The 27230-nt window shown below is 29.0% G+C and overlaps 1 protein-coding gene across 1 annotated transcript in view; it reads left to right on the top strand.

Annotated features, from left to right (window-relative positions):
* The window catches only part of LOC123296824 (metabotropic glutamate receptor 4-like), a 244857-nt gene that overhangs the window by 199186 nt on the left and 18441 nt on the right, over window positions 1-27230 (top strand). Inside the window, exons 3-5 of the mRNA XM_044878490.1 lie at window positions 789-959; window positions 8481-8625; window positions 16386-16637. Of these exons, the coding sequence (XP_044734425.1) occupies window positions 885-959; window positions 8481-8625; window positions 16386-16637 (472 nt within the window). The 5' untranslated portion in view covers window positions 789-884. The remainder of the gene's footprint in view (window positions 1-788; window positions 960-8480; window positions 8626-16385; window positions 16638-27230) is intronic.

Raw genomic sequence — 27230 nt, 5'->3', positions numbered from 1 at the left:
GATTTCCATAAATATAAGACAGTGAGGACAAAGAGGAAAGTTGCACAAACTTCAATTGGCCAAAAAGTTAGACGATTGCATACAGACGCACCAACCATTACATAAAGATTTCCTGTATCCATTTTACTTATATTCGTTTCATATATTCAAACCGCTAACTTATCTCATATGCATTTATTTTACTACTGGTTGGGATTGGATCCTGGAATAGTAAAGTTAGAGTTTTGTTGAGTGTTCAATAATGTATGTTACCAACAATTTATTCCAGTAATTGATTGATTCATTCTAGTACTATCTACATTCATCTACATATCATTACAGTGTCTTTCTTTGTTCTAAATGTAATTTATTTTGTTTTAAACTTTCCATAGGGAACCACAAGTCAATCGTTCTGAAACAACATCAAAATATGTTGAATAGATTGAGAAAAACGACGCATAAAATTGGCACGTTGGACACAAGAAAAAATAAAACTATACTTTAAATTTTTCAAATCACTCCCATGTCGATCGCATTAGCACGAACTAACTTCAACATATTACAGAAGGGGGTCTTATTTGTGTTTTTATGACAGACCTTCGAAAGGGAATGAAATAATTTCAGAGATAATTATAGTGAGAAAAAATTTGTAATTATAGGGTGATTCATGTAACTTACTACAGCAACTACCTTGGAAGACATCATGTTCTGACATAATATTTTTAAATTGAAGTGATATTTTGCTGATAAAGTTGTGATAATAATTCTTTTAACTTTTGAAGTAATTCATGGATTTTGTTTTGTTTCAGGTGTCATTCTTCTCAACAAGTCCAGAACTAAGTAATAAACAACGTTTTGAGTTCTTTTCAAGAACGATTCCATCCGACCATTATCAAGTCAAAGCCATGATTGATATTGTACGATTGATGGGTTGGAGTTACGTGTCCATCATTTATGAAGAATCAAATTATGGAATTAAGGTATTATAAAAATAATAATAAACCATAAGATCTATTATATGTGATATATGGTGCACCAGGATATCTCATTCAAGACTATGTGCGTCATCGTGTTCTCTGCGACCGCAGAAACGAACGTAGTCTCAAAAGAGGAGCAAAAACGGACTAAATATCTTGATCTCCTACAAGAATTACGACAACTGCACCTTGATTATTCAGTCAATATGGTTTTTCTCATTACCTCGGCGAAATTCGTTCCACTCTCGAGCCGAATCTCTCTCAAATTCCCATCTGCTGTTCTCATTTTCGTCAGAGTATTTATCGCTGCGATACAGAAGGCTGTCATTATAGGCACCCTTCGTACGTTGAGATCGAATCGTGTCTTCAAGTAACACTCCTTAATTTTCCTTATTTTTCCTCCTTAGTATGTTCCAAATCGCTGCAGTGCAGAAACCTTCCTGACTCAGATACCAGGCAGACAAACGTACCCCTGGACTTTCTGGCGTCGCTTGAACTGACGGACGTACGGACTACTTAGTTACAAATCAGTGAACTTTCTTCAAAATTAATTTTACAAATTTTAAAAATTTTTTACAATTTTCTATCACTAAAAGAAAATACGTTTTCTAGAAAATAATAAAAATATTTAAAATGAAAAAAATAGGAAAGGAAAAACTTGATAATAATTGAATAAATTGTATTTGATGAATGTTATTGATTAGATTCTTGTAGATTTGGACACAGCTGTATTATTTGTTATTGTGTATCCTTTAGGATTTAATCACAAACATCCTTATCTACATATAATAATATCCTTACATTATGTACTTAAACAATGATCAGTTAGAATGAGAAGATACTAAAACTTTGATTATATTTTCAATTCAATTAAATGGAAAATTGAAATTCAATTCAATTACACTTACATAACTATAATGTATAGTAGGACCTGCCGAAGAATTCGACAAATACTCATTTTCACTTCAAAAAAGTTTTCACCATGAAGAACATTTATCACAGATTTTGTTGATACAAAAAAACAGATTATCTTAAGACACTTTCCAAAATGAAAACATAAAATATTTTTTTGTTTTTGACGCTTTTCGATATTTTTAGAGCATTTTCTTACATTTACGTCATAAAAATTGCTTAGTTGACTAGTTGACTAGTCACGCCAAACCACTTTAATGAAAAAATTAAAAAAGAAACACAGTGATTCCAAAGTTTTAGGTTTTCACTTTTGTCGTCAGTTCCCGTGACTGATTTTGTTTTTTATTGATTTACCAAACAGTTACGAACTAACTAACACATAAAATGAATTAATGAAGTGCATTCAAATTAATTCGAATCACTGCATTTACAACAATGACGATTATAATACATTGTTGGGGGGATTAATTCAACAATATTATTTTGATGGTTTCAAACCACATTGAATAAATAAATATTTATTAACAATAGCCATTCAAATTGTTATTGTTATTATTGTTACAATTACAGTTACAGTTACAATGTTACAATGTAATAACTGTACAGAGTGTTCGAAAAATTTTGTATACCTACAGTTGATAAATACAGCAAATCAAAATTGTTCTGATTATTTTATTGGATCAGTTTTATTGGCTTCATTTTTAGTCCAATGTGACTATCCTAGATTTCTTTCTCCTAGTAATGTTCATAACGCGAGTGCTGACGGGCTAAGAGAACTCTCGATCAAATTACCTTTGAAATAAACTAAACAAAATCAGTTCGGTACCCGATAACAACTAGAAAATAGGTGATAATCCTTACACAACTGACCAGATTGTCTTACTGTGCTGACGAGTTTAATCAACAACATTAATACTTTTGAAACACTCTGTATAGTGTTATGACACCACCAATGACACCATCAGTCACTAATCTATCACTCACTAATCACACCGATCTCGCTGGTGTGATGTTCAGTTCACTTCACTTCACATAAATGTGTGTTCAATTTGGTTTTCATTTGATTTAATTGTCATTTATTATTCAATCACTGTCCGTGTCTCTCATCCATAGATTATCCTAACTAATATCAAAAAAAAAAAAAATATTTACATAAAATATACTGCCTCGCGAAAAAGTGGTGTATTGTGGGGTCATTATTTGAGATATAATAGTTTAATGTGAAATATGTTTTGTTAGCGAATAATTCGATTGCATAGTATGGAATTTAATATAATTATGTTACGCTTGGCAACGTTGCACATGTGTTGAAGATATGTCATTGTAATTGATTCGCGTGACATTATAACCGGTTTTGATTTAAGATGTATATTGATTGAACTATAAGAGTTTTAGAATGATTGGATTTACAAAAGAAAAAGAAAAGATAATTCCTTTGAGGTGAACCAAATAAAATAAATCTAAATAATTTAAAAAGTTAAAATAAAACTTTTTTTTATTTTTTATTTTATTTTTGGTATTATTAACAAAATTAAATGTTTATTTTATGTTGGTAGTATTGTTTCAATATGACCAACATTAAATAAATTTAAATAATAAATTTTATACCTTTTACATTTATTTTACCTTTTAATTGTGGTTACAGAGTTAGTTTTGGTTTTGTAAAAGTATTTTCGTATCCAATTCAATCCAACCAAGTATTATTTTCTTTCTAATTCTATTTGTTTTTTATATCTTTTTTTTAACGTAGTTCCAGCATGGTATTTGCAGTTTCTATGTTAAAGCAATGGTACAATTTTTTTTTCGACAGAATTTAACGAAAAATTAAATTTAAGAATTTAATAATGCTTACTATTAATTCCCAAAGTTTCAGAAATTTTGACCGTTTAAAATGGGAAATAATTATGTCAACGTCCAAATTTCGATCAATTTACGTCAAAATTAATATCTCGAAAGTGAAAATTAATTTCTAAATTTTTTTTTTAGAATTGTATTGTATAAACATTTTTTTCTACTTTTTCTTCAATATATAATAATATCATAAAAAATAGTTGGAGAGACCGGACATTTTACATGCTTTAAATGGGACATGACCCTCAAAATCGCGAACTTTGTCTTTAAATATCTCGCGATCTAAACGGTCAAAAATTATGAAATTTTAGGAAGTCATAAATAAAGCTATTATAAACCCGAGAAAAAAAATTCGGCCAAATCTGTCGAAAAGTGATTTCATGCTGGTACTACCTTAAGTTGATTTCTAGGTATATTTCTAACGACATAAGAGAGAACACGATGTACCGTAATATAAAACTTACAGGGGTTGGTAAGCATTCCTTCAACGGGGTAAAAAATATATATTTTAATGAGAAAAATTGAAATTCAAGTAAAAGCCAATACTTTCCCATTTATTGGCGATTAAAATTCAGAGAATTTAACATTAAATAACTGAAAAATTGGACGTTTTTTGAAAATTTTGTACACTTTTCAAGGTGCTGTAAAAACAATGAAAAAGTTTCAAGTTGAAAATTAACGGAGTTATGATGAAAACAAAGTTTCTCGTACCATTTTTTTATGTTTTATTCAGCACAAAAACTGATGAATTTACCATGGGAACCAAAATTAAAGCTTACCGCTTTCTAATTTACTTTATTTACTGGCAACATGCTTAAATAGTTCTAACACGTTTCGGATATATATGGAAAGTGATTTTCACCATCTGGACTAACCATAAGAGTCACACTTACATAACCAGCAGGTTTATTTTATATTTTCCGAATAAAAAATTTTATATTTCAATAAATTTTTTAAACTTTTTTATCTAAAAAATAAAAAATTTGATTGAATTTATTCATAATGGAAATTTTATTTTCTAAAATTTTGGTGGTTGTGGTTGCATGATTTTATTTTTATTTTTCATTATTTTGTATTTTTTTTTATTTAATTTTTCTTCTCTTTTCATCAAATTTCCTCTTCAATATTTTATATTCTAATTTTTTTTTTATAAATATGACTTTGCATAAATTTTTCATAAAAATATTTTTATGTTGTGATGATGATGGGAAAATTGATGAGTGATTGTAGGAAGGCATTTTCGAATGGGAGTAGGAGAGTGTGTGTGTGTAGAAAATTTTATGAATCAAACCGGATTTATACACGGTGGTAGTATGCGATACGTTAATACTTTCTTATTGGGTAGTTTGTGCTCCCATCCCGAAAAACTTCCTTGGTTGCTTTAAGTTTTCAGTTTTATACAGGGTGGGTCATTTTAATCTAGTATGGTTAATAGTTCGTTTTGCAGTGAGCAACCAACTGTAAAATAACTATAATAAAACTTGAGTTTGATGGGTGACATCTTGTTCTGACATCAAAGTTGACCCAGTTCTTCGGTTTTCTTTAATAGCGAATATAGATCCTAAAAGGTAAAAGACAGAAGAACACTCTAAATTAGAAAGTTGATCTTCATGAAAAAACTAACAATTTTTGCTTAAAAAATTTTTCGAAAAATATTAGCTTTCGGCGGAAGTCACGAACACAGGCTAATGTCTGAAGGTATTGATCTGATTCCTAAATGTTATACTCGATAAGTATAAAAGTTTTGATTTACAAAGTTGACGTCAACATAGATATTATAAGAGTTTAAATATAAACCCACATAAAAGTAAATAAAATAAATAAAAAAAACTCCAATCCAATCTCCATGGAAGTTGAAGGCGGCTGCTAGGGTAGTTGTAGGTTGTAGGTAGGTAACGCTGCTTCTGGTGTTGTTGCCTTCCAATAATAATATTCAAATTTATATTTATTTTTTATTTAAAGTTTATGATGATGACGGAGTGACAAAACACACACACACACACACAACGTCAGCGTAAAGTCGCTCGTCGAGTACAAGTTTTCTTATTGAATTTTTGATTGCTTTCAATATTAAAAAATAAAAATACATTATTTTTGATCAGCAACAAAAATTGTTTACTTAAATTTTATTCAAAGTAGTACGAACGCCAAGACAACTTTAGACTTGCGGTTGAAATTATTTGTATCTTATTTTCAACTTAACTAATTATCCGATAACTGGCTTGGTTTTACGAAATATCAAAAGCTCAATTATTAAACAAACTTTTCAATTTTCGATATTTTGAAAATTACTACCACAAAATCAATGTTAAGTACTTCAGATTTTGTCGATTTTGACCTGGAAGGCATAGTTTTTTATCGTAAAGCTTGTTGCAAACAGTTTTTTTTGCTCACTCTTGATTTAAAACATAAATAACTTTTATTTTTCAAACTACTTTTTGTATCCAATTATTCCATCTGGCAGTATTTATGATCTGGATATATAATTTATTTTTATATATACAGATCAATAAAATTGAAAAAAAAAAAACCACACCCACACCCAGCCACCCACACCCACACCCACACCCACACCCAACCCAACCCAACCAAAAATTAGAAAAATTTTGTTTTTTTGAATTTTTTATGATTTTTTCAATTTTTACAAATTGCAAAAAGTGTAAAAAAAGTTTTTGTTTCCGATTTCGATAAAACTAAGTTTATAAGGTAATTTTGACCCGAAAATTACAAAAATCGTGTTTATTTGACCATTAAATGAGTTATTTTCGAGATATTTTATGAATCTGACTGTAGAGCCAACATTTTCATTCCGTTCAGTCTCTGAAATTATTCCGCATTGAATCTAATTATTCCGAAATTGTCCTTTTCATTTCAATTACGATTCATTACTGTTTCGGACACACAGTAATAAGTTGGACAAAGGCCCAAGATATTTGTTATTCATTTTATTACATTAGTTTTTTAAGAAATTGTCCGAAACAAAAGGTAATCAATTTTTTTTCTAAACCATCCCTGAACTATAGCGAACAAAACAAAAAAAAGAACAAAATACTAACATGGCACAGCATACGAAAATAACATTGAAAATGGAACACCCTGTACAAAGTAAACATCCATTATCCATTCAATTGACTACGATGCGATACTTTAAGCAAATAAATAAATATGTTGACCAATTTTCATTTAATGTAATTAAGAAAACTCAACCATCTGTGTTGGTTGTGTACTCACAGCTTATTTATTCATTCATTCACCGCTATCTTTGTGCTAAGTTTTTATTCTTGAATAAATATTGCAAGAGGTGGTGAATATGATCGACTAAAAACTCAGCTCAATAACCAATACTAAACTGAAATACTGATTCTCGGGAAATACAAGTGAAAAATTCATGCGAGATTGCTACGTCTAGATTTTAATAGCAGTCATAGATATCGTCCTATTTTCAATCAAGATTCGATTTACGAACTCAAATCAGGGATAAAATATCGAAACCTTAAATTTAGATAATACTAGACCGTCTATGTTATGGATCTATCTGAAAGTCTACCTATCTTCAATCGAAGGAGAAATGTCACAAATGAAACAGTCACACAATCCTGTGGTTTATTACGCTCTAAGTGTAATTACTAACAAATAACTAAAAGCGAAGTTTTTATTTAACATGTACTAAATTATTTGTAATGGAAACACACTGCCATCTGTTGAATACTTACACAAGTTAAAAGTAAGATTGTTTGAGAGAAATTGTGCAACACTCACTGCCATCTATTGAAAATTTATAGAACTTAGAAGTCATTTCAAACCTTTCTCTATAAAAACCTTAAATTTACAATAAATGGACGTTCACTTGTCGAGATAAAAACTATCCTATGTTATAAGTTGGATAAAAAAATATAACTCAGATTTTCAGGATGAAACCAATAATTTCCCCCTGCAAAAGTATTTAAAAGTAGCTGGTGTAAGTTTACGTATCTTGTGTATCTCCACAAACATTGCATAGATTTTCTTATATAAATTATTGAATTTTCTTTGATATTTTCTTCATGGTAAACACAAACCACACTTCTTAGTAAACATCTACCAACCCGCCATCCTCCCAAACTTCCTTACTCTATTCATTATCTACCCAGTCTACTTCTCTCTAGTTGAGTTTTCTACTTCTTCTACAACTTCTTTATAGAATATTTTCCATCTAATAAAACATGATTATAATCTTTATAGAGGTACGTTTTTATACAATTTGATCTGTTTATAAAAACATTTTTATACAAAACATTTTTTGTACAAGCATCTCATTTTTTTTAACACGCATTAGCTTAATGCATATGTGAGTATGTTTGTATGTTAGTATGTAACGGAATCGTTGAACTTAATTTTGACTAACTTCAAAAAGTCGGATTAGCTCGAAATTTGGCATACTTACCAAGGACCGATGTCAATATAATAATTTTAAAGTTTTATTTGATTATTATGATCAGGATTTTCGGAATTAACGATTTTGATAGCTGCAAATATATAAACTAACAATTTTCATATCTGCAAATAGCTAAACTAAAAGGTAGAAAATAACTTTATAAACAACTGTGGAAAAATTCAAAAATGCATTAATTTTTTCTTTATTACCACGATATTCTATTTAACTACTAGTATATTCATTATCAAATATAATAGATCATCCTTTACATAAATATTATATGTTGTTGCATTTTATCTATAATGTTGGTTAATATTTTTGTTTTTCTGTTTTATGTTACGTTGCAGGCGTTTGAAGAACTCGAAGAACTTCTTGCAAAACATGATATCTGCATTGCTGTTAAAGAGAAACTTGTTAAAGATTCAGGAGTTGCAGAAGAAATTGCATATGATAATATTGTACAAAAACTATTAACAAAGCCAAGAGCACGTGGTAAGTACTTACTCACATCTAGATGTGATATTATTACTACCTATCTTATATTATATTTATACTTCTAGTATCTACTACATTCTAGAAGCACTTTCTAGATATTTTGATATAGAAATATCGAATTGAAAAGGATAACCTATATGATTCATCATTTTTTCAGCCAACTTTGAACGATAAAATAATAATAAAAAGCCCGATGACCTAGGAATTTTTTGTGATTTTTGGAAACTTTATTAATCAAAACATGTATTTATAAAGTTTTATCGAAATTTTTATTCAATTCTTATATATCTTTGAACTAACCACAGTACTGGCTCAAACAACCGGACTACTTTATCAACAAAATCAGTTTTTATTGTGCTGAAATGTTTTTAAAAACAATGAAATCAATGTAAATTTTGTGTTAATAAAACTATCACTAAAAATTTAGAATGTTTTTCTAAATGACTCCGAAATAGATAAAGACCAACTACTGAATTTTAATATCGTTAGATTTAACGATATTATAGAGAGTATGTTATTATCATAGTTATGTGTTTATATTCAAAAGTTATTGTGATAAAATGAGATTTCCTTTATTTTACACATCTGTAAGTGGAAGTGTATGTACTTACTTACTCCTTGTTTACCTCCATATACATATATGTTGTCAACAACAGTCGAAGAGGTGGATCATTTTAAACTTTTATGGTCAATCAAAAAACAAATTTCACACAAGTTGCACAGTTTGGTGGGGAAACATCATGTTCTGACATAAGATTGGACCTATAGTTCTTCGGGTTGCTTTTATAGTCAATTTAGATCGTAAAAGTTAAGAGATAGAATAATGCTTTAAATTAGAAAGCTGGAAAAAATCACAACCAATTTTGTGTTTCGGAATTTAATGAAACTTAGTATATACAGGGTATCCGATAACTCGATGGACATGGCTTAAAAGCGTATTCTTTGAACAATTCTCAAAATCGAAGTGCCTTTTAAACTTTTGTCTAAGGTCCAATACTTAACGAGTTATGAAGGCACCATTGAATTTAACTAATAAAGTCGTTGCTGGGTTAAGTAGTACAGTAGAATCTCGATAAGTTCAAGTCCAAGGGAAACACAAAATATTTTAAGTTATAGAGGTTTTAAATTATCAAGGGTCTATGTTAGGTAAAGGTTAATATAGAGGTATGTACATGTTTCTATGTACCCTAGTTAATATAGAGGTATGTACATGTTTCTATGTAGTTACTGAGGGCCTATACAGAGATTATTTATTTAAGTTATAGAGGTTGCGTATTTTAAGTTATAGAGGTTTTGGGCTCTGATGGGAAGGGAACATCGTATTTTTTGAAGTAACAGAGGTTTTTATGTTACCGAGGTTTAAGTTATCGAGATTCTACTGTATAATTTTTTATTAGAAGGACTACTTTCGACCATATTAAGGATAGCTTCTTCTTTGGAAAGTTCTTGCTGTGCGGGACCATTATTAGGTTCTGCATTAGCTATAGAAAAATTACCTTTTTTTGCCAAATTTAGGTACACTTCTTTTTTAGGAATTCTTCAATCCGGAAACTGCCGTTGATATTCGCGTATTAACGCTCTTGCATTTCCGTCACCATATCCGTAAACTAAGTAAATATTATTATTTTCTTGTTTTGTAAATTAAGAGTAATTTGTATATAGATGTTAAATGAGGGTCTGTCACAAACACTTTTATTACCTCTATGATAATGTTTATCTTTTGTTAAAACTTTTATATCCAATTTCCCATCTCTAAAATAATAATAAAAACACTCAGATATTCAGAAATAGAATAATAATTTTTAGTATAATACATTTTGTAATTCATTCGAAAAATATCTACATTCTAAAAGTCTGTCTCAATTGGTTCGGTGGACCACACGTATTCATAAAAGATGGAATATAGTTAAAACTATTTTTAGTACAGAAATTTGTTGTACAATCAACGAGTCAAAATGACAGAATATTAATGTAGCCGTTATTCTTAATACTTATCTGATGTAGAGAGCTTGGAAAAAAACAATTATTATTAAGAATTTTAATTGTACCGATGATGAAATTTTTCACCATTAATGAAGTTCTAAAAAAAATTCGCAAAATAATTCTTTAATCTCTAATAATATATTACATCTGATGACGGCAGTTATTGTTACATAATATGAATAATAATTGTACACTTTGTATATATAGAGTTGAGTGAATAAAAAGTTAGTATTTAGTTTAACTTTTTTTCTAAGTTCAATGTACAAATAAATATCTTTATTTTTTGTTTGACATAGTCATAGACACGTCATTTCATGTCATGTCATGTCAACTAAATATCTATCTATTCTACTTTTTAGATAAAATTTCCTCCGAAAATATCGACTTATACTGTAGCGAAAGTCAACGTAGATATAAGGAACAAATTTTCCATAAATTATAAAACATAATTCTAAAAATTATAAAGTTGTAGGTGTGCAAATTTACTAGCGAAAAAACTGTCCAAAAATTAGAACAAAAAAAAGTTTGTTGTACCACTTTCTTTGATTATAAATGAAATTGTTACAATATTTGGGAATCCGGAGAGTAGCTTTTTCTATAAATAAGCCACTTTCTTTTAACCAATCAAAAGCTATTTATATTAAAATAACTGGATTGCCAGAAATTGTAACAATTTCATTAGCAATCACAGAAAGTGAGATAGTTTGATAATTTGATGAAACGATAAAGACAAAAAATTATTTGTTTTAATTTTTGAATTTCATATAAATTCAAACCACGGCTTTGACTTTCAGTGCTCTACTAATGGATGGACTTTCTATTTTTAAAATTAACATTATTTCGAAAAATAGGTCTCAGATCGAAATTTGGTAAAGAGCTTTTTCGTTTGTCTTGATAAGCTTATTCAGAAAATTCAGGGTTTTACGATCAATAATAGAACACCATGTATAGATATTTGCATGTCTTCAAAAACCTACAAAAATAAAAAGCACTCTTGTGGGGAATATGACTTTAGTGATAGAGTTTTGTCGCTCACAACAAGTGTGTTTTTTCATTTTGTTTATTTAACAAACAAACAAAACAAGTTTATTGTGCGTGTGCTTTGAAAGCTTAAAAGCTTATATGGTTTTTTTATTAAACTGTCTGCAGTACAGAACCCGCTGGCATTTATTTAAAAATAATGATGTGTATGATTGTATTTGTGTTATGTAATGTTTTGAATTCTTTTTTTAAAATATGAATGTCATTATAAATAATGATGCAGTCAGAATCGGTTATAATGACATTGAAAAGATTAACAAATTTTGTCTTTATAAGCGATAGTTGTTATAATCGATATGTATATTTTTATATTAAGGGTGATTCCATGACAAAGTGTACCATGAATGAAAAAAATTATTACTGTTATTAGGTTAGGTTAGGTTAGGTTATATTGGCTGTACACGAAGGACACACTTGGGCTATAGTGCCCATTGTGATACCACATGTATGTTTTACTACCTTTTTCCGCTAGATTTTCATTTCTAGCTCCTCAATTATTTTCAGAGATGCATATACCAGGCACTACTCCAGCCCATTACAACCTGTGACGGCGGGAATCGAACCCTCTATCTTAGTCATTACTGTTATTGATGGTAAAATTACTTTAGTATGGTGCCAACAATGTAGTACTTTTACTTCTACGATATGTAATCATAGCCGAAATGTAATTATATCGATAGCCGATACATTTATATATATGTTTAAACAGGCATTCAGCTGGAACGCTTCATTTTCGTCATTCTAACAGGTTCGTCTCCATAACTGATTTCGACTGTAGGAACATCTAATATGTCTGTGTTCTGAATGTTTTTCTATGTCTATCGTCTGTCAATATGATGTCTATGCAAATATTAATAAAATAATAATCATAATAAAAAAATAATAAAAGATCAAACAATAACAATAAGAATGACAAAAGAGCTTATAGTTGAATGACTTTATTTATTATTCAAATTTAATAATAAATACAGCTCATAGTTGTGCTTTATTTACCACCAAGCTCACCCTTAGATGTTTGAGCGATCGCGTGAAATACAGATTGTGGCGCCCCCCGTTCAATTATGACACTACGATTAAATAAACTAAAGTTACCAGAATTTTTAAGGGTTTTCTCATATCTGTCTGTATGCCCTTGTATCACGCCTAAACGGATTATCCGATTTGGATGCAGCTTTCATCAAACGATAGAGAATTATCCGAAAAACAAATTATTGTTTATGCATCCACGCCACAACTTTTGTTTGAAATATTTTTTCGTACAATCTTAAACAGTGAGGTTTTAATTGAACCTGAAAACTGAGATATTTCGTTGGAGGTATTGTCCTCAATTAAACTTTTTATTCGAGTTTCACATATATATCAAGTTAAAAAAATAAGACACCTAGTATATAAATAATAAAATAAAATATTATAAAATATAAAATTGAGTTTTCTATCTATTCTATGTATCTTAGAAAGTATAGTAGTGAGAACTAAACTAAACATCAAGATATTTTCTAGTAGTATATAAGAAACCTTTTTTCGATATAATAACACGATGCATAACACATAACCTATAACATTTTACACATTTAAACTAACAAATTGAATATTATCTATTTTATATTCTATCAAGATATTGAATAGAATGTAACTAGAATCTTCTACCTACGTTTAAAAATGATTTCGTGTAAATGCAATTCATAGTTAAATAAATAATAAATGTATTTTAAAATTTTATAGAACGAACTATCTCCGAGAGAGCTTGTTGCTATCAAATATGAAACCATACTTATCGATAATAGTGTGCATTCAATATTTTATATAACACTCTCTATCGATGATGATCATGTAAGTATAACTATAACTCTTTTGAACGCAACCAATATTATTATTATTACTGGAAAAATATATCTACGGGAAAAGATTATATTTACTTCTTGTATCGAACGAACTTGTAGAACTTTATGAAAATATTATTTTATAGCTGTATTTTATACAAAGTGGTTTGAAAATACTAACCTTGACTTTATAGATTCAAAGTCGAGATAGTATTAGGCAATCCAGGATTAGTATTTCAAGCCTTTGTCCACCCGAATCTAATGCCGAATCAAATTGGTTGTTAATGTTTTGCTGTATCTTAAGGATGTATGAGCATGACAACAATGTTTGATTTAAAGGCTCAAAATTTGTTTGTAGGTAGTCTTTTACTAAAAGAATATGTGGTTAAAATTTCAGCTTAGGTATCCGTGCAAATTTTTAAGAAAAAAGTCATTAAAAATCGATATAAAATACATTGGCTCTTATGGAGGAATCTCAAAAAACGACATATTTTGGAAGTTTTTGATAATTTTCATTTGGAATGAATGAAAACAAATTAAAAAAAAACTTTTTAATAGAAAGTAAACATATTAGCAATGAATTAGAAAAGAAAAAAACTAAGTGTCACCGTCCATATAAGGGATGTAAGAGCAGGGTAGATTAAGGGTTGAAATTATTTTTATCTTATTTTCAACTTTGATGATGAATTTTAGTATATCTTTATGAATGTAGACGAAAAATAAGAATAAATTTTTTCGATATGTGTCTTGGTTTTCGAAATATCGAAAGCTGAATAATTAAACAAAATTTTCAATTTTCGATATTTTGAAAATTACGCCAGATATCGAAAAATTTTATTCTTACTTTTCGTTTAATATCTCTAAGTTATAATATATTTTATCATCAATATTGAAAATATATATTTTTTAAATTTGTACCCCCACTACCGTGCTCATAGATCCTTAATAGCCGAAGGAGTAAAAGTAATCGCCTTGCGGTTGAAAAGAAATTTTTCAAGAGACGATATGCTGACGATGATTGAAGTTGATCAGATTCCATGGATGCAAAATTACGATTTCTTCTACACGACTTGCTCCTGTTTATTCATGAAAAGTGGACTTTTGTGAAACATTTTTCATGAGACATTTTGTATACTTAATATATTGTTTATGTATTATTCTGCAATATTATTTATAATATAAACAAGCCTTGTTGGGTATAACCTTCAGAAGTTAGATCCATAAACAAGCCTTGTTGGATATAACCTTCAGAAGTTAGATCCATAATAGTGTATGGTTTCGTGACTAACACTCTTACGAAACTTCGTGAGTGGCTTCATTTCAGTGTAACCTACAACGTTTTCCTTTACGAAAACTTTGGAAATTGGGACGTTTTCATTGTGAAAAACGGAAAACATGTCAATTCAACGACCTGTTGAAAACCTTTTTTGGTTTGACTTGACTTTTATAGTTAATTTCTCATAGACCGTACAGAGAATCGATATGAATTTTTCACAAAAGACGTATAAAAGACTGATTACTTGATCAATCAAATTTCAAAAATTTTGGATCTTTTTCATTTTTTTTTTGGTATCAAAATACCTTCAAATAACAAGTAATTTAAGATTTTCAGAGGTAACAACAATAACTTTATATTAGTACTTAAGTGAAGAAAGTTTTAAAATGATTTCCAAGATGAAATGGATTCGTTTCAATAAACCCAATCAACCACGAATGTTTATTTAAACTTTACCAATTATTATTACAAATGTTAGTGAACTTTAAAACTAAAACTGAAACTAATTTATGTATAATAATAATAAATAACTAATACTTAAACTAAATATTATATTATTAATTATTTATTTATCAAATAAAAATTATAATTTAAAGTTCAATAAATTTATACTTTAAAACAAAGATCAAACAACTTGTTCGATCTGTCTTTAATTCTAGTTTTTCTTAGAATAATATAATCTGATTTACTGGTTTTCATTTAGTTTAGTTGTCATAAAAAATGCAAAACATACATATTTGGGGTGATTCCATGAAAAAGTGTACTACGAATGAAAAAAAAGTCCAGTTTTAGCTTTTAGTATCTTAGGTACTTAAATAATATTTTTTCTTTGTAAACTTTAGTGACATTTTAGTTCTTATTTGGTTTTGAAATCTTGTGTCCTGTAATATTAATTTCTAAGGTTTCTTTTAACTATTTTGCAATCCAAAGTGAGTGTAGTGTCAGTCACGATTTATTTTTATGATAAATAAGTAACTTGATCTCAGAATCAATTTAAAATCATAAATCTTGTATAGAGAAAGATATTCGCAGTTTAAAAACACTCCCGAACGTTACTTCCTTTTGCATGTAGTGTCAGTCACATTTGAATATTGTTAAAATGAGCACATTTTTTATTACAGAAGGATAAATATAGAATCAACAATAGAACTATACTAAAACTAAAATCGTTAACAGAATAGTATTCATAATTTGACGCAAAATAAAACGCATTTTGGATTAAATTTAATGTCATTCACATATGGAATCACCCATATACTAATTCAAGAATTCTGGGTCCTTGTACATTCATCCAAAAATTATTTAATTTGATTCGGATGTACAGTTTTCACAATAATTTTGTTGTAAAAGGTTGTAAATATTATGAAAACTTTAGGTAAATATTTAATTAATATCTATGTTTGTTTAGGAAAATATTTAAACACGAATAAGGTATCCAATTTCTAAGAAATTGGATATTACAAAAAGTTTTTTTTTTGGAGATAATCATCACTTCATCTGCCTCAAATAGTATTTTCCTTTTTCTAGGAATTTAAATAATTAACCCACTGTTTTTACGGTCTAGTGATTGACTTGAGTTATCTCAAAGACCACTGCCGGTTTTTTTTAAAGATTTTGACTACAGTTTTTGTTTTCAGGTGCAATTGTTTTTGGATCAGATCAAGAAGTAGCTGGAGTTATGAGAGCTGTACGACGTCTGAATGCTACAGGAAGTTTCTCATGGATCGGTTCTGATGGCTGGAGTGCACGATCATTGGTATCGGATGGTAATGAAGCCGAAGTTGAGGGTACACTGTCCGTTCAACCGCAAGCGAATCCAGTTATAGGATTTGAAGAATATTTTCTTAGTTTAACTGTTGAAAATAATCAACGGAATCCATGGTTTGTTGGTAAGTCGAAATACGTTAATTTAACTTTGTTTCCGTTTTCCCCATTGAAAATTCTCTCCATATAAATTTGAAAAACATAAACTTTGAACGAAAAATATAAATTGACAGATTTTAAATTGCTTGCAAAATATTCTCAAAATTCATGGCAAATTGAAACGATTTAGAAAGTTTTATTTTCCTAACTAACATATCGTCGGATTTTGAGGTCGTTTTAAATTGTTGCACATTTTGTGGTTTAACCTCCCAGCCAGCAAACAAAGAGTTATCGAATAAATAGACCCGGCTATTTCAAAATGTTATTTGATTCGAGAAAATATAAGACGATCTGACCCGTATTGTCTATCATCCATTTTTTTGTATTAGAAAGAAATTTTCATAAAGTAAAAATACAAAGTGAAAAAAAAATACAGAAATAATTTAAGTAGTCGTCTTCTGTACAGAGCAAATGCAGGAATACAACAGGATACGGGAATCTAACTGGAATATTACACACCAAAGTGGTTTGTTTATTTTATCACAAAGAGAAACTGAACACAATGAATTTTATAAAAAAAAAAAAAAAAAAAAAAACGTGCGGAACTCAACAATTTTATATTTTGTGACAAATCCAAGCAATTATTACCAGGTATTCAAAAAGTCTAACAAAAATTTTCGAAATATACACAAGGAAAAAATCAATACACTTTTTTTTATAGTTTCGGAGAAAATGGACATCAAAGTCTTTTCCTAAGTTGCGCCCTCACGCGTAAACAGTGATGTTTACGAAAGAATGATTCAAATAAAAGTTGTTAATTTTTTTATAAGAAATAACTTTTACATTTAAGCTTTTGTTCTATCTCTAACGATTTACAAGATGGATACTTTTTTATTTGATTGAATCAGCAAAAAAATTCCATTTTTAAATTGTTATATCTCGGTCAATTTTAAAGCTAGCAAGTCGAATAAAAAACGAAAATGTACACAAATACTTCTTAAATACCTTTTTTTTGTTATTTGATGCATAGTTTTTTTGTAATTTGTGAAGAACTGATTAAAACCTTGAACTACACCTCCAAAAAGCAGGTTAGGTGCGCCCTTTTTTTACGAAGTGCTTACAACCTAATTAGCAATTATAGAAAATTTCAAAGAGGCATTAATTTTACCTTTATTTCCATAATATTCTATTAAATTTTGTTGTGCTATGTAATAAAATATGTAATGAAACACAAAGTTAAAAAATAAATATATTTTGCATGAGTGATTTGCATAAAACCATAATAATTAGTTAGAGTTGCTTGCATATAAATAATTCCTTTTTTTTTTTGTTATTGTAACAAAACAACACAGGAACAACAACTAACAGGTTGTTGCTGCTATCAAGCTGCTGCTTATCTTTCATAAAAATATAAAAAAATAATTTTCCAATACCCTCATTCAACAACTGAATGCAACTAAAACATTCTATGATGATATGTGAAAAACTATTTTCATGTTGTTTTACATCAAACTATTAAATTTTCTATTAAAAATTTGATAATAAATTTTCACATTATGCATCGAAAATTCAATTTGTTTAAATCATCAAATCAATATGTTACTACATTACAGAGTGTAACAGATGTAAATGTCTTGAAAAGTGTTTTTTTGAACACGTTCTTAAGTTAATTAAAATATAAGTTTTTGTGTAAACTCTTCAAAGAAATTAAAAATAATGGTGGAAGTGCAAGGAAGTCAATTGTGTACATTATTTAGATATACCACAGCATGTATTCAACATTTTATCAACGCTTCCACCATTTTATTTTATTAAGTCTTATATGAGACATACCGACTTAAAAACTGGTGATTGTTTTACAACACAAGCTGGTGTGATGATCTGAATTTTTAACCGACTATAAAAAAAGGAGGAGGTTATCAATTCGACTGTATTTTTTTTTTAATGTTTGTTACCTCAGAACTTTTGACTGGGTGAACCGATTTTGATAATTCTTTATCTATTTGAAAGCTCGTGCTTCCCGTGTGGTCCCATTTCATTTTGATCGAGTTCTGATAACGGTATCTATGAGAAAATGATAAAAGTCTTAAATTTGCATTAAGTATGCAAGACAAGAGGACGAATAACTCAATATCACGCAAACCGATTTCGATGATTCTTTTTTTAGTGACAAATTAGTTATTGTACTTCAGATTCACTAAAAATAAAAAAATAAAAATAAAACTTTTAACAAAAAGAAAACCGACTTCAAAAGAAAAGTTTTTCTAAAACAAATTAAAATGCACTAAAAAGTAAAAAAAATAACCATAAATAACCATAACCATTTTTGGAGTAATAACAAGCCACAAAAATCCTTCTTCCTGAAGTCAAATGCGGCCAGAAAATACATACTTTCGAGGATACCGAGCAGACAAAATTGCTTTGATTTCCGTGGTAAATTGATAATGCATGTCATACGGTAAATTAAAAATAATTGTATGGCAAAACACTCAAGCTCCAATAGCTACTACCTATCACCTCACGTCTCCATCGCTATTATTTATAGCTCTCTAGTACACTATTCTGGTACAAGTTGTTACAAGTTATATAAGTTATTTTACAAACTACACATTATGTAGGTAACATATTTAAACCAATAAAAAATTGTTATAACAAAGCGATAAACTACAAAATTGAAATTATTATTTTATTGAAAATATGTTTTATGAGTTACAAAAACATATTCGATAAAATTAGAATAAAATTATTGCATTTATAAATAAAATAATCCGATTACATAACAGCAAATTTTCTCTTAACCAGTGCAATTTACAAAATTTAAAAAAACCTCCAACAAATTTTTCGGATATGGAACGCTAAGCTCGCATTTGAAACGTATCTAAGATCACTCTCCATTAAATTACCCTATTTTGTTAGAGCCTTCTAAAAACTGAACCGATTTTGAAGATCATTGCCTTTTTCAGTGTTTTCGGGTATGGAACCCTAAATTCGCACTTGAAACATAGCTAAGAACACTCTCCATTAAATTACCTTTCAAACGAAACAAAAAAATCAAAATCAGTTAATCTGTTTAGGCGTTACGGTGCCACAGACAGACAGCCAGGCAGACAGACACACACACACATAGCGGTCAAACTTATAACACCCCTTTTTTTGGTTCGGGGGTTAAAAAATTGAAATTCCACTCCAAACAATTAAAACCTATGAAAATGTGGACACAAAGGAAGTTGGACAAGAAGGCTATAACGCAGTATGTTTTGTTTTTAAAGTTTTAAAAATTCCCAGAGTCCTTTTCCAATAAAGTTCAATAGTTCACCCCCTCCCCCCACGTATACATAAACATAAATAATTTCAATTGTTTTTACATTGAGATCAATAAAATAAAAATATGATAAAGGTCAAGTCATAAAAAATACAACAAATATGGTAAATATAAAAAGTCAATAAAAATATGATAAATATTCATATTTTTTTTATTTATTATCTATATTTGAATTTGAATTGTGTGCTACGAATTAAAAATATAATTCATTTTTATAATTCATTCATTCAATCATGTTTAGATAGCTGTTCGTGTATTCATGGCTTTATATTTTATATTTATTGCTATTTTGTACTAGCCATTGTCTGTCTAACTCGCTAGACAATCATATAAGTTCAAAGGATATCAAGTTTGAATAGATTTGTTGAAGTGAAGAATTCTCATTGCACGGGCAGAAAAGTGAAGTTGATTTTCGATAATCTTTCGAAGTAGTTACGCAAAATATGAACGTTTAAACGTGACTTCATTGACCGATATTACCATAGAGATACATGCAATGTGTTTTTAGATGTGTTATGTTATCCATAAACCATATGTGACTGACACTACATTTGATCCAAAATACGTTTTATTTTACATCATATTATGAGGGTTTTAGCTTAATTCGTTTGATGCTATGTATATTTTCGTTTGTTTTTTAGTGTTCGGCTTCATGTCTGGCCGTAGCTTTATTTTAGAATCAATTATAGACAATATGGTAAAGTCAAAGTACATGCAATGACCGTAGGAACGTACGTAGGTAGCTACTATAGCTATTATTTTCTAGTTGTAAAATCATAAACTAATAAAATTGTCAGTTATTATGATTGATGATCAATTTAATATTTGTAAATGTTAAAGACAGCGACCGTTGTAGCGTTATAATACGATAGCAGCTTTGTTTAGGAGGTCAGATCCAGTCTGGTTTGTTAGTCTAGTTATTTATGACATATGTCAAAATACTATGATTTAGTAGATATGAAAATTTGTATTAATATCAAGTCAAACAAACATATTTTATATTAAAACTCTCATATCACGATGTTCGTTTACGCTAGAAGTGTACCGTTTTCGTTTCCGAGAGGATAGTGCAAGGGGGTACCATTAAAAAAAATTTTTTGATTAATAATTTGCCTATTTAATTGATACTAGTTAATTTTTGTTTTAAAATAAAAATAAATATGGTAAAAGCTCAAAAAGTTTCAAATTAATAATTTGTACTTGTTTTGACAAAGTGTCCATGTAGGTACTCCCAAAGTGTCCATAAGATTTTTCTATATTTTTATATCTTTAAAATGATTTTTTCATCTTGTATCCCGTAATAATAATTTCCAAGGTTTCTTTTAAAATACAACTATTTTGCAATCCAAAGTGACGGCAGTGTCAGTCACAATCAATTTCTTCATTTTATCATTTTCCAATAATTTATTTTATGTAATGTGACCGGAGAAACAATTTAAAATTATAAATTTTGAATAAAGAAAGATATTTCAAGTTTAAAAACACTCTCGACCGCGACTATCTTTTGTATTTGATACCTAAGAAATACATTTCACCAGGTTTTAGCAAAAAATGAACGTTTTTTTTATTTGTAACATCTGTACTAAGAGTATTTGAAAAATATAAGTTATGTATTCTATTATAAATAGATCGTGAGCAAAATACTGTTAGCGCAAGTGCTAACGGGATAAATAGGTATCGTGTAAAGTCCTTTACAAAATAAAAAATAAAATAATTATTAACAAAAGTAATAAATTAATAACAATGAATATTGATGGACAAGTGTTTTTTCATCAACAACAATAAATAACAACAATAATTATTTTATAACAAAAAAAAAACATAAATTATACATTTCATATTTTGTTGCTTATTTTCAATTTTTATATTTCATTCATAAAAGCTTCAAACAAGCTTTACCAGAGCAGCTTTATACATACACAAAGCTTTTAGCTGTTTTTTTTTATACAAGTCTGTTAGTCTGTTAGTTTGTTAGTTTACTAGTTAGTCTGTTTGTTGGTTTCAATTCAATGAAAATATTATTTATTACAATTTATTTATTATTTAAAAAAAAGTAGCTAAAAAAATATAATAAATACTCATGTTACCTTCATCTAGAAGAGTTGAGCCATGTTAGAGACTAAAATGTATTTGTATACCCGTATAAACCCATACCATACCCATTTTATGTCATATATCAAGGTTAAACATGAAATCGGAGAGGCAATATTAAATCCAAGTTTTCAATCTCATCAAACAAGCGGATCATGCCGAAAAATAAGAAAAACCCCGAAAATTTTTACCTTATTTCAGTTTTTACCGATTTTGACCTTCGAGGAATGGTTTTTCATCAAAAATTGTGGTTTTTATTTTTAATGAAGGTTAAATTTTCAATAATTTGAGATCAAGATGGTTTTAATAGAGCCGATGGTTTTGGAGATATAGCTTTTCAAAGTTTGTCTATTTTTTCAAGTTACACGAATTTACGCAAAATTTGTTTATTCTTAAACTAGAACAATTGCAATTTCTCATGTCTTTTATGTGAAATTCTTTTGCTAAGGGATCGAATAAGTGGGTCAAAATACGTTGAAATACACTCCTTATTCGATGGAACCTGTAGACATAGCATACAGAACCCGTTCAACGCCTACACTAATGTACATGAAAGTTAAATTGCACATTTATTCAAAATATTGTAAATAGTTTAATTTATGGCTTTCGAAGTCAAGTAGACATTTTATTTATGTATTCTATCAAACAATATTCACAAGTCATTACATTTACAACGGATACCTACGTACTTACAACGAACGAAGTAGCTGGCTACGAATCACTACAAGCTACAAGGTACAAGCTACGAATAATATTTTTTTATTTGAACACTTCATCTAACAACAACGCCTGCTGTACAATCAGTATTAATTTTTTTTTTTGCTATTTGCTATTTTAAAATGTATTTTTCTACATAATGGATTTTCTTGTCATGTCAAAAACTTATGCAGCCAAAGAGTTGATTTTTTTTTTTTAAACATAAAAGAGTAAACAAATTCGTAGCACAGGATTTGCGTTAGCTAAGCAAATTCCTTCAGAGATTAAAATCGAATATTGCCTTTTTATTTTTCCAAGAATTTTGATTTCAAAAACTAGAGAAAAAATCACAAATATATTTTTTATTTTGAAAAAATTCAAAATTTTGTACTTTACGCAACCCCCCACTTGAAATTTTAAATACCAAAACCTTCCTTGATACCAAATTTTATTCAAATCGAACTTTAATCGGACATAAACGTATAACTTTTGACGATAGTCATTTTTGACATCTAATAAGTAGGATCGATGAACATTTAAAGAAATTTTTTCAAAATTCCATCATCAGTACAAAAACATTAGCTCCATTTCGTTCGGAAATTCGCTAATAGCTTACTAACCGAGTCAATAACATGGATGTTTATATTTCTTTGAAACTGAATCGAAAAAGTTACAAAAACGAGAGTTATTGTACCATAATGTTTATTTTTTGAAATACCTTCTGATTTATTTCTGGTTGAACTTTTACAGATCATTTTTTTTATAATATCAAAATTATATTTTATTTATGTTAGAATCAACATTCTAGAAAAATATCGAGGAAATCATAAATATTTTCAATGATTGGTCAGTCAATTATACACATACTTATATACAGAGTGTCACGTGACTCGATGGACATAGCTTAAGAGTGTATTCTTTGGACAATTTTAAGTCGAAAATGTCTTTTATACTTTAAATAAGTTACAAGTCCAGTACATCCTTAAAATTACAACTTACAATAATATGGTAAAACACGGTCTATACTGTTATAAGTTTAGTCCTCTTGACTTATTATCTTTGGAACATTTTAGTGCACATAACTCCTCAACTATTGGGTTTTGGGCAAAAATCTATAAGGCACTTTCGACTTAAAATGATCCAAAGAATACGCTGTTAAACTATGGTCAAAGAGTCACAGACCACCCTGTATATTTGTTATATACACGGTATCAACACACTACTTGTACCTACTTGTAAATTGTAAAAATGTTATTTATTTAGAAAGGAAATGTAATGTTGTTGATATTCTAGTCTTTCTAACTAACTTGTGTATATCGTTTCTATATAGAATGTATCTGTTAGTTAGTTAGTATCTGTATCTAGATATCTAGTATCTGTATATCTCTACGTTCAATCTAATAATTTTACAAATAGAAACTCATTGAATCATGAAAACATTTTAAATTATTATCAAGTGGGAATTCAAACATTGTACACAAGTAGAACTGAGTTCATTACATACATCGAAAAATAACTATAACTATACACAGTAAAGTTCCGATAATCCTGGAAACTTACCATAAGCAATTTCGGGCCAATTATTAACCCGTTATGAGCATTTCTTTCACACTCGATTTAAAAAAAAAACTTTTAATTTTTCAAAGGTTATGTGGTTGAAACTTTTCTATCTTCCCATTTAAAAATTTTTCAGGCCCACGAAAATTCATTGAAATGATAACAAAAATCCAAGGTATCGCCTAAACTTATGAATGTGACGAATCGATATACTTATCAATTAATCGATATCCTAAACGGTTCAATGAAAAATTATTATTTAATTTTCCTGTTTTTAAAGAGCTGGAACTCTTTTATAAGCTGAATCGAATGTAAAAAGGTAAAACAAACCTAAAAAATAAATAGATTTAATATGATGAGGTTGTTTTTCTGGAGAAGATATGAAATAAGTTAGTGAAGCTGAATAAGATATGGGAGGATGAATGAGTGGTAGCTGCATCTATCAACATATAATGTGTGCTACTTTGTACGTAGCCGTATCATTCGCTTATTCATTCAGTGATACATCAGGCCAGTCAACTAGCTACTATATCGCTATCGCTAGTTAGTAGGTATATGAAAATGAATACCATCAAAATCGTAACGTAGGCGATCGAACCAAAGAGAGGACCAAGTTCATCATTATTTGTCATATATGTCTAATACGGTAGTTACCTGATATCAGCCCAAATTCAAGACATGCTCTTTAAGAAGAGGCAATAGAAAAAGCGATGTCTCTTTGAGAAAAAGGGGATATTGATACAGCAAAACGTGTAAGAAGACAGCGCAAAATGCTCGGAGAATTGACTAGTGATAAATAATAGGTATCTTTTGAACTAATTCTAGATGATCATATATACATTTAAAATTCTAGTCTTATTTTCTCAACTACATTTTGTGTTTCAAATTTGAAGCCTAGCTTGAGCCTGATTTATTTATTAATTTGCGAGTATATTTTACATACAATATAATATGGTTTTCGAATGAAGGGAGGGCTAAAAAGGTATTGTGCTCGCTACACTATCTACACATTGTGCTAGAACTTGTTGTACATAATTCCATGCATTTAGATAAATGACATACATTGAAATACTTTAAGATGAAGGAATAATGTAATGATGATCATTCTTCAAGTTGACAGATTAAGGAGGTACAAAGAACTTGGAACGTAAAACGTAGAACGTACTTACTTAGAACGTGCGTGGTAGAATGGGTACGATATTATAGGTGGAAGATGGTAATGTGGAAATGAGATACATAACAAAATGATGAATGAAGAAATGCGTGAATCAGTCTTAAATAACATTCTCATTTTCATTCTCATGTGCAGCTTTCTTCTTTATGCCAATTATAACATAATGCTTTTCATTTTAGATAACGAATGAAAATTACACAAACAATGTAGAATTGAAACGTTGCAAATATTTTACATATTTTTAGGATATTCATACATTACAGTATTAGACATTTTCTATGTTGATCGATGCAAATTAAAGGCAAAATTATCGTTTCGAGCCGGTCCAGTTTTTATTTTTTATTTTTTTATAACTTTTTATTATACTGGGAAGTCCTTGTGGACCTCAAGGGTCGCACCAGACTCAATTCACTGCTTGTTTTAAAATTAGCAATTTTCAGGTATCACAGACATACTATGAAGACTTATAAAATCTTTGTAAGGAATCCAAAAGAAAACTTACTGTATAACGGTTTTATATAGAAAAGGAATATTTTAAAGATTATTGAACAACAATATAATAAAAAAAAGACTCAAACCTAACTAGTTACAGAGCTCTAGACGTGAAGCTATAATGATGTGCGGCTTACTTCTTTTAAAGCTGATAGCAAGCAACATAATACATATTTAGTGTAACAGAGTAACACCACACCATATGTGATACTATAACAACGAGTTATTGCTACGTTGCACAGTGGAGTATTTGTACCAATTTTCCGATCAAAATATATTGAATTTTTATGCTCAAAATTGATTCAAAATTACCATTTATTTGGCAAAAATAATTAAAAAATTTTCTAGTCATATTCAATCGTCAAACCCAATTATTACGGTAAAGTGATTTTGGAAGTATAAGTTACAAATTTTCACTGAAAAACTGCTTCCTTCTTTGACTTTTGCCTTAACCTATCTTAATCTCTATTCTTAACATAAACAAAAAGCTTTCAGTTTGATTAATTTAATGAAAAAAAATTTATCTTTTTTAATCGCAAATATGAATTAAATTAATAGAAATATTAACAATAATTAATAATAAATAAAGCACAAACTTTCGTCTTCAATATAAAAATAAAATCCTTACTTAATTGCACTAACAAGAACAGTAAACGTAAATTGAATGACACGGTAAATCGACAGCAATAACAATAACAACATGCATTCGTAAGGGCCAGTAGATTGTGGCTTACAAAACAGACGGGGGACGAGGTTAAAGTAGCTCAAGTGCCCAATTTTTGATTGAGTGGTTATCTAACTACACCAAAAAAGAAGTTCCATTGCAAAGCAAAAGAGTTGAGTTTTCTGACTTTTATCCGGAAATTTGGTATAAATACTCCACTGTACGTTATCAGAAGACTCGTAGGTACTATGTTATACTTTAGCAAGCTATCGATAAGAAATATATGAAGTAAATATGTGTACAAGTTATTCGATTGCAAATTTAATTTGCCACTTGAATGATTGTGTTTATAAGAGACAATCATAATCATATATCGATGAAGCAACAATATCGAAATAACGTAACGAGTTCGTTCAATGAACAAAACCACTTATTACGATGTACAAAAACTTAAACTTCATTCATAAATTTCTAAAGACAACGCCCATATCTTATCTATAACGATACAGAATGCAATATAATCCAAATGATTCCTATGGATCCATATTATGGATGTGACGAATGTTCGAATTCGCCTTTTATTTTTTAACATTCGAAAGAAAAGATGCGAACATTTTTGACAA

Source organism: Chrysoperla carnea, chromosome 3 (assembly GCF_905475395.1).
Source record: "Chrysoperla carnea chromosome 3, inChrCarn1.1, whole genome shotgun sequence".
NCBI classification, from domain to species: Eukaryota; Metazoa; Arthropoda; class Insecta; order Neuroptera; family Chrysopidae; genus Chrysoperla; species Chrysoperla carnea.
This window is presented reverse-complemented; position numbering and strand designations above follow the sequence as displayed.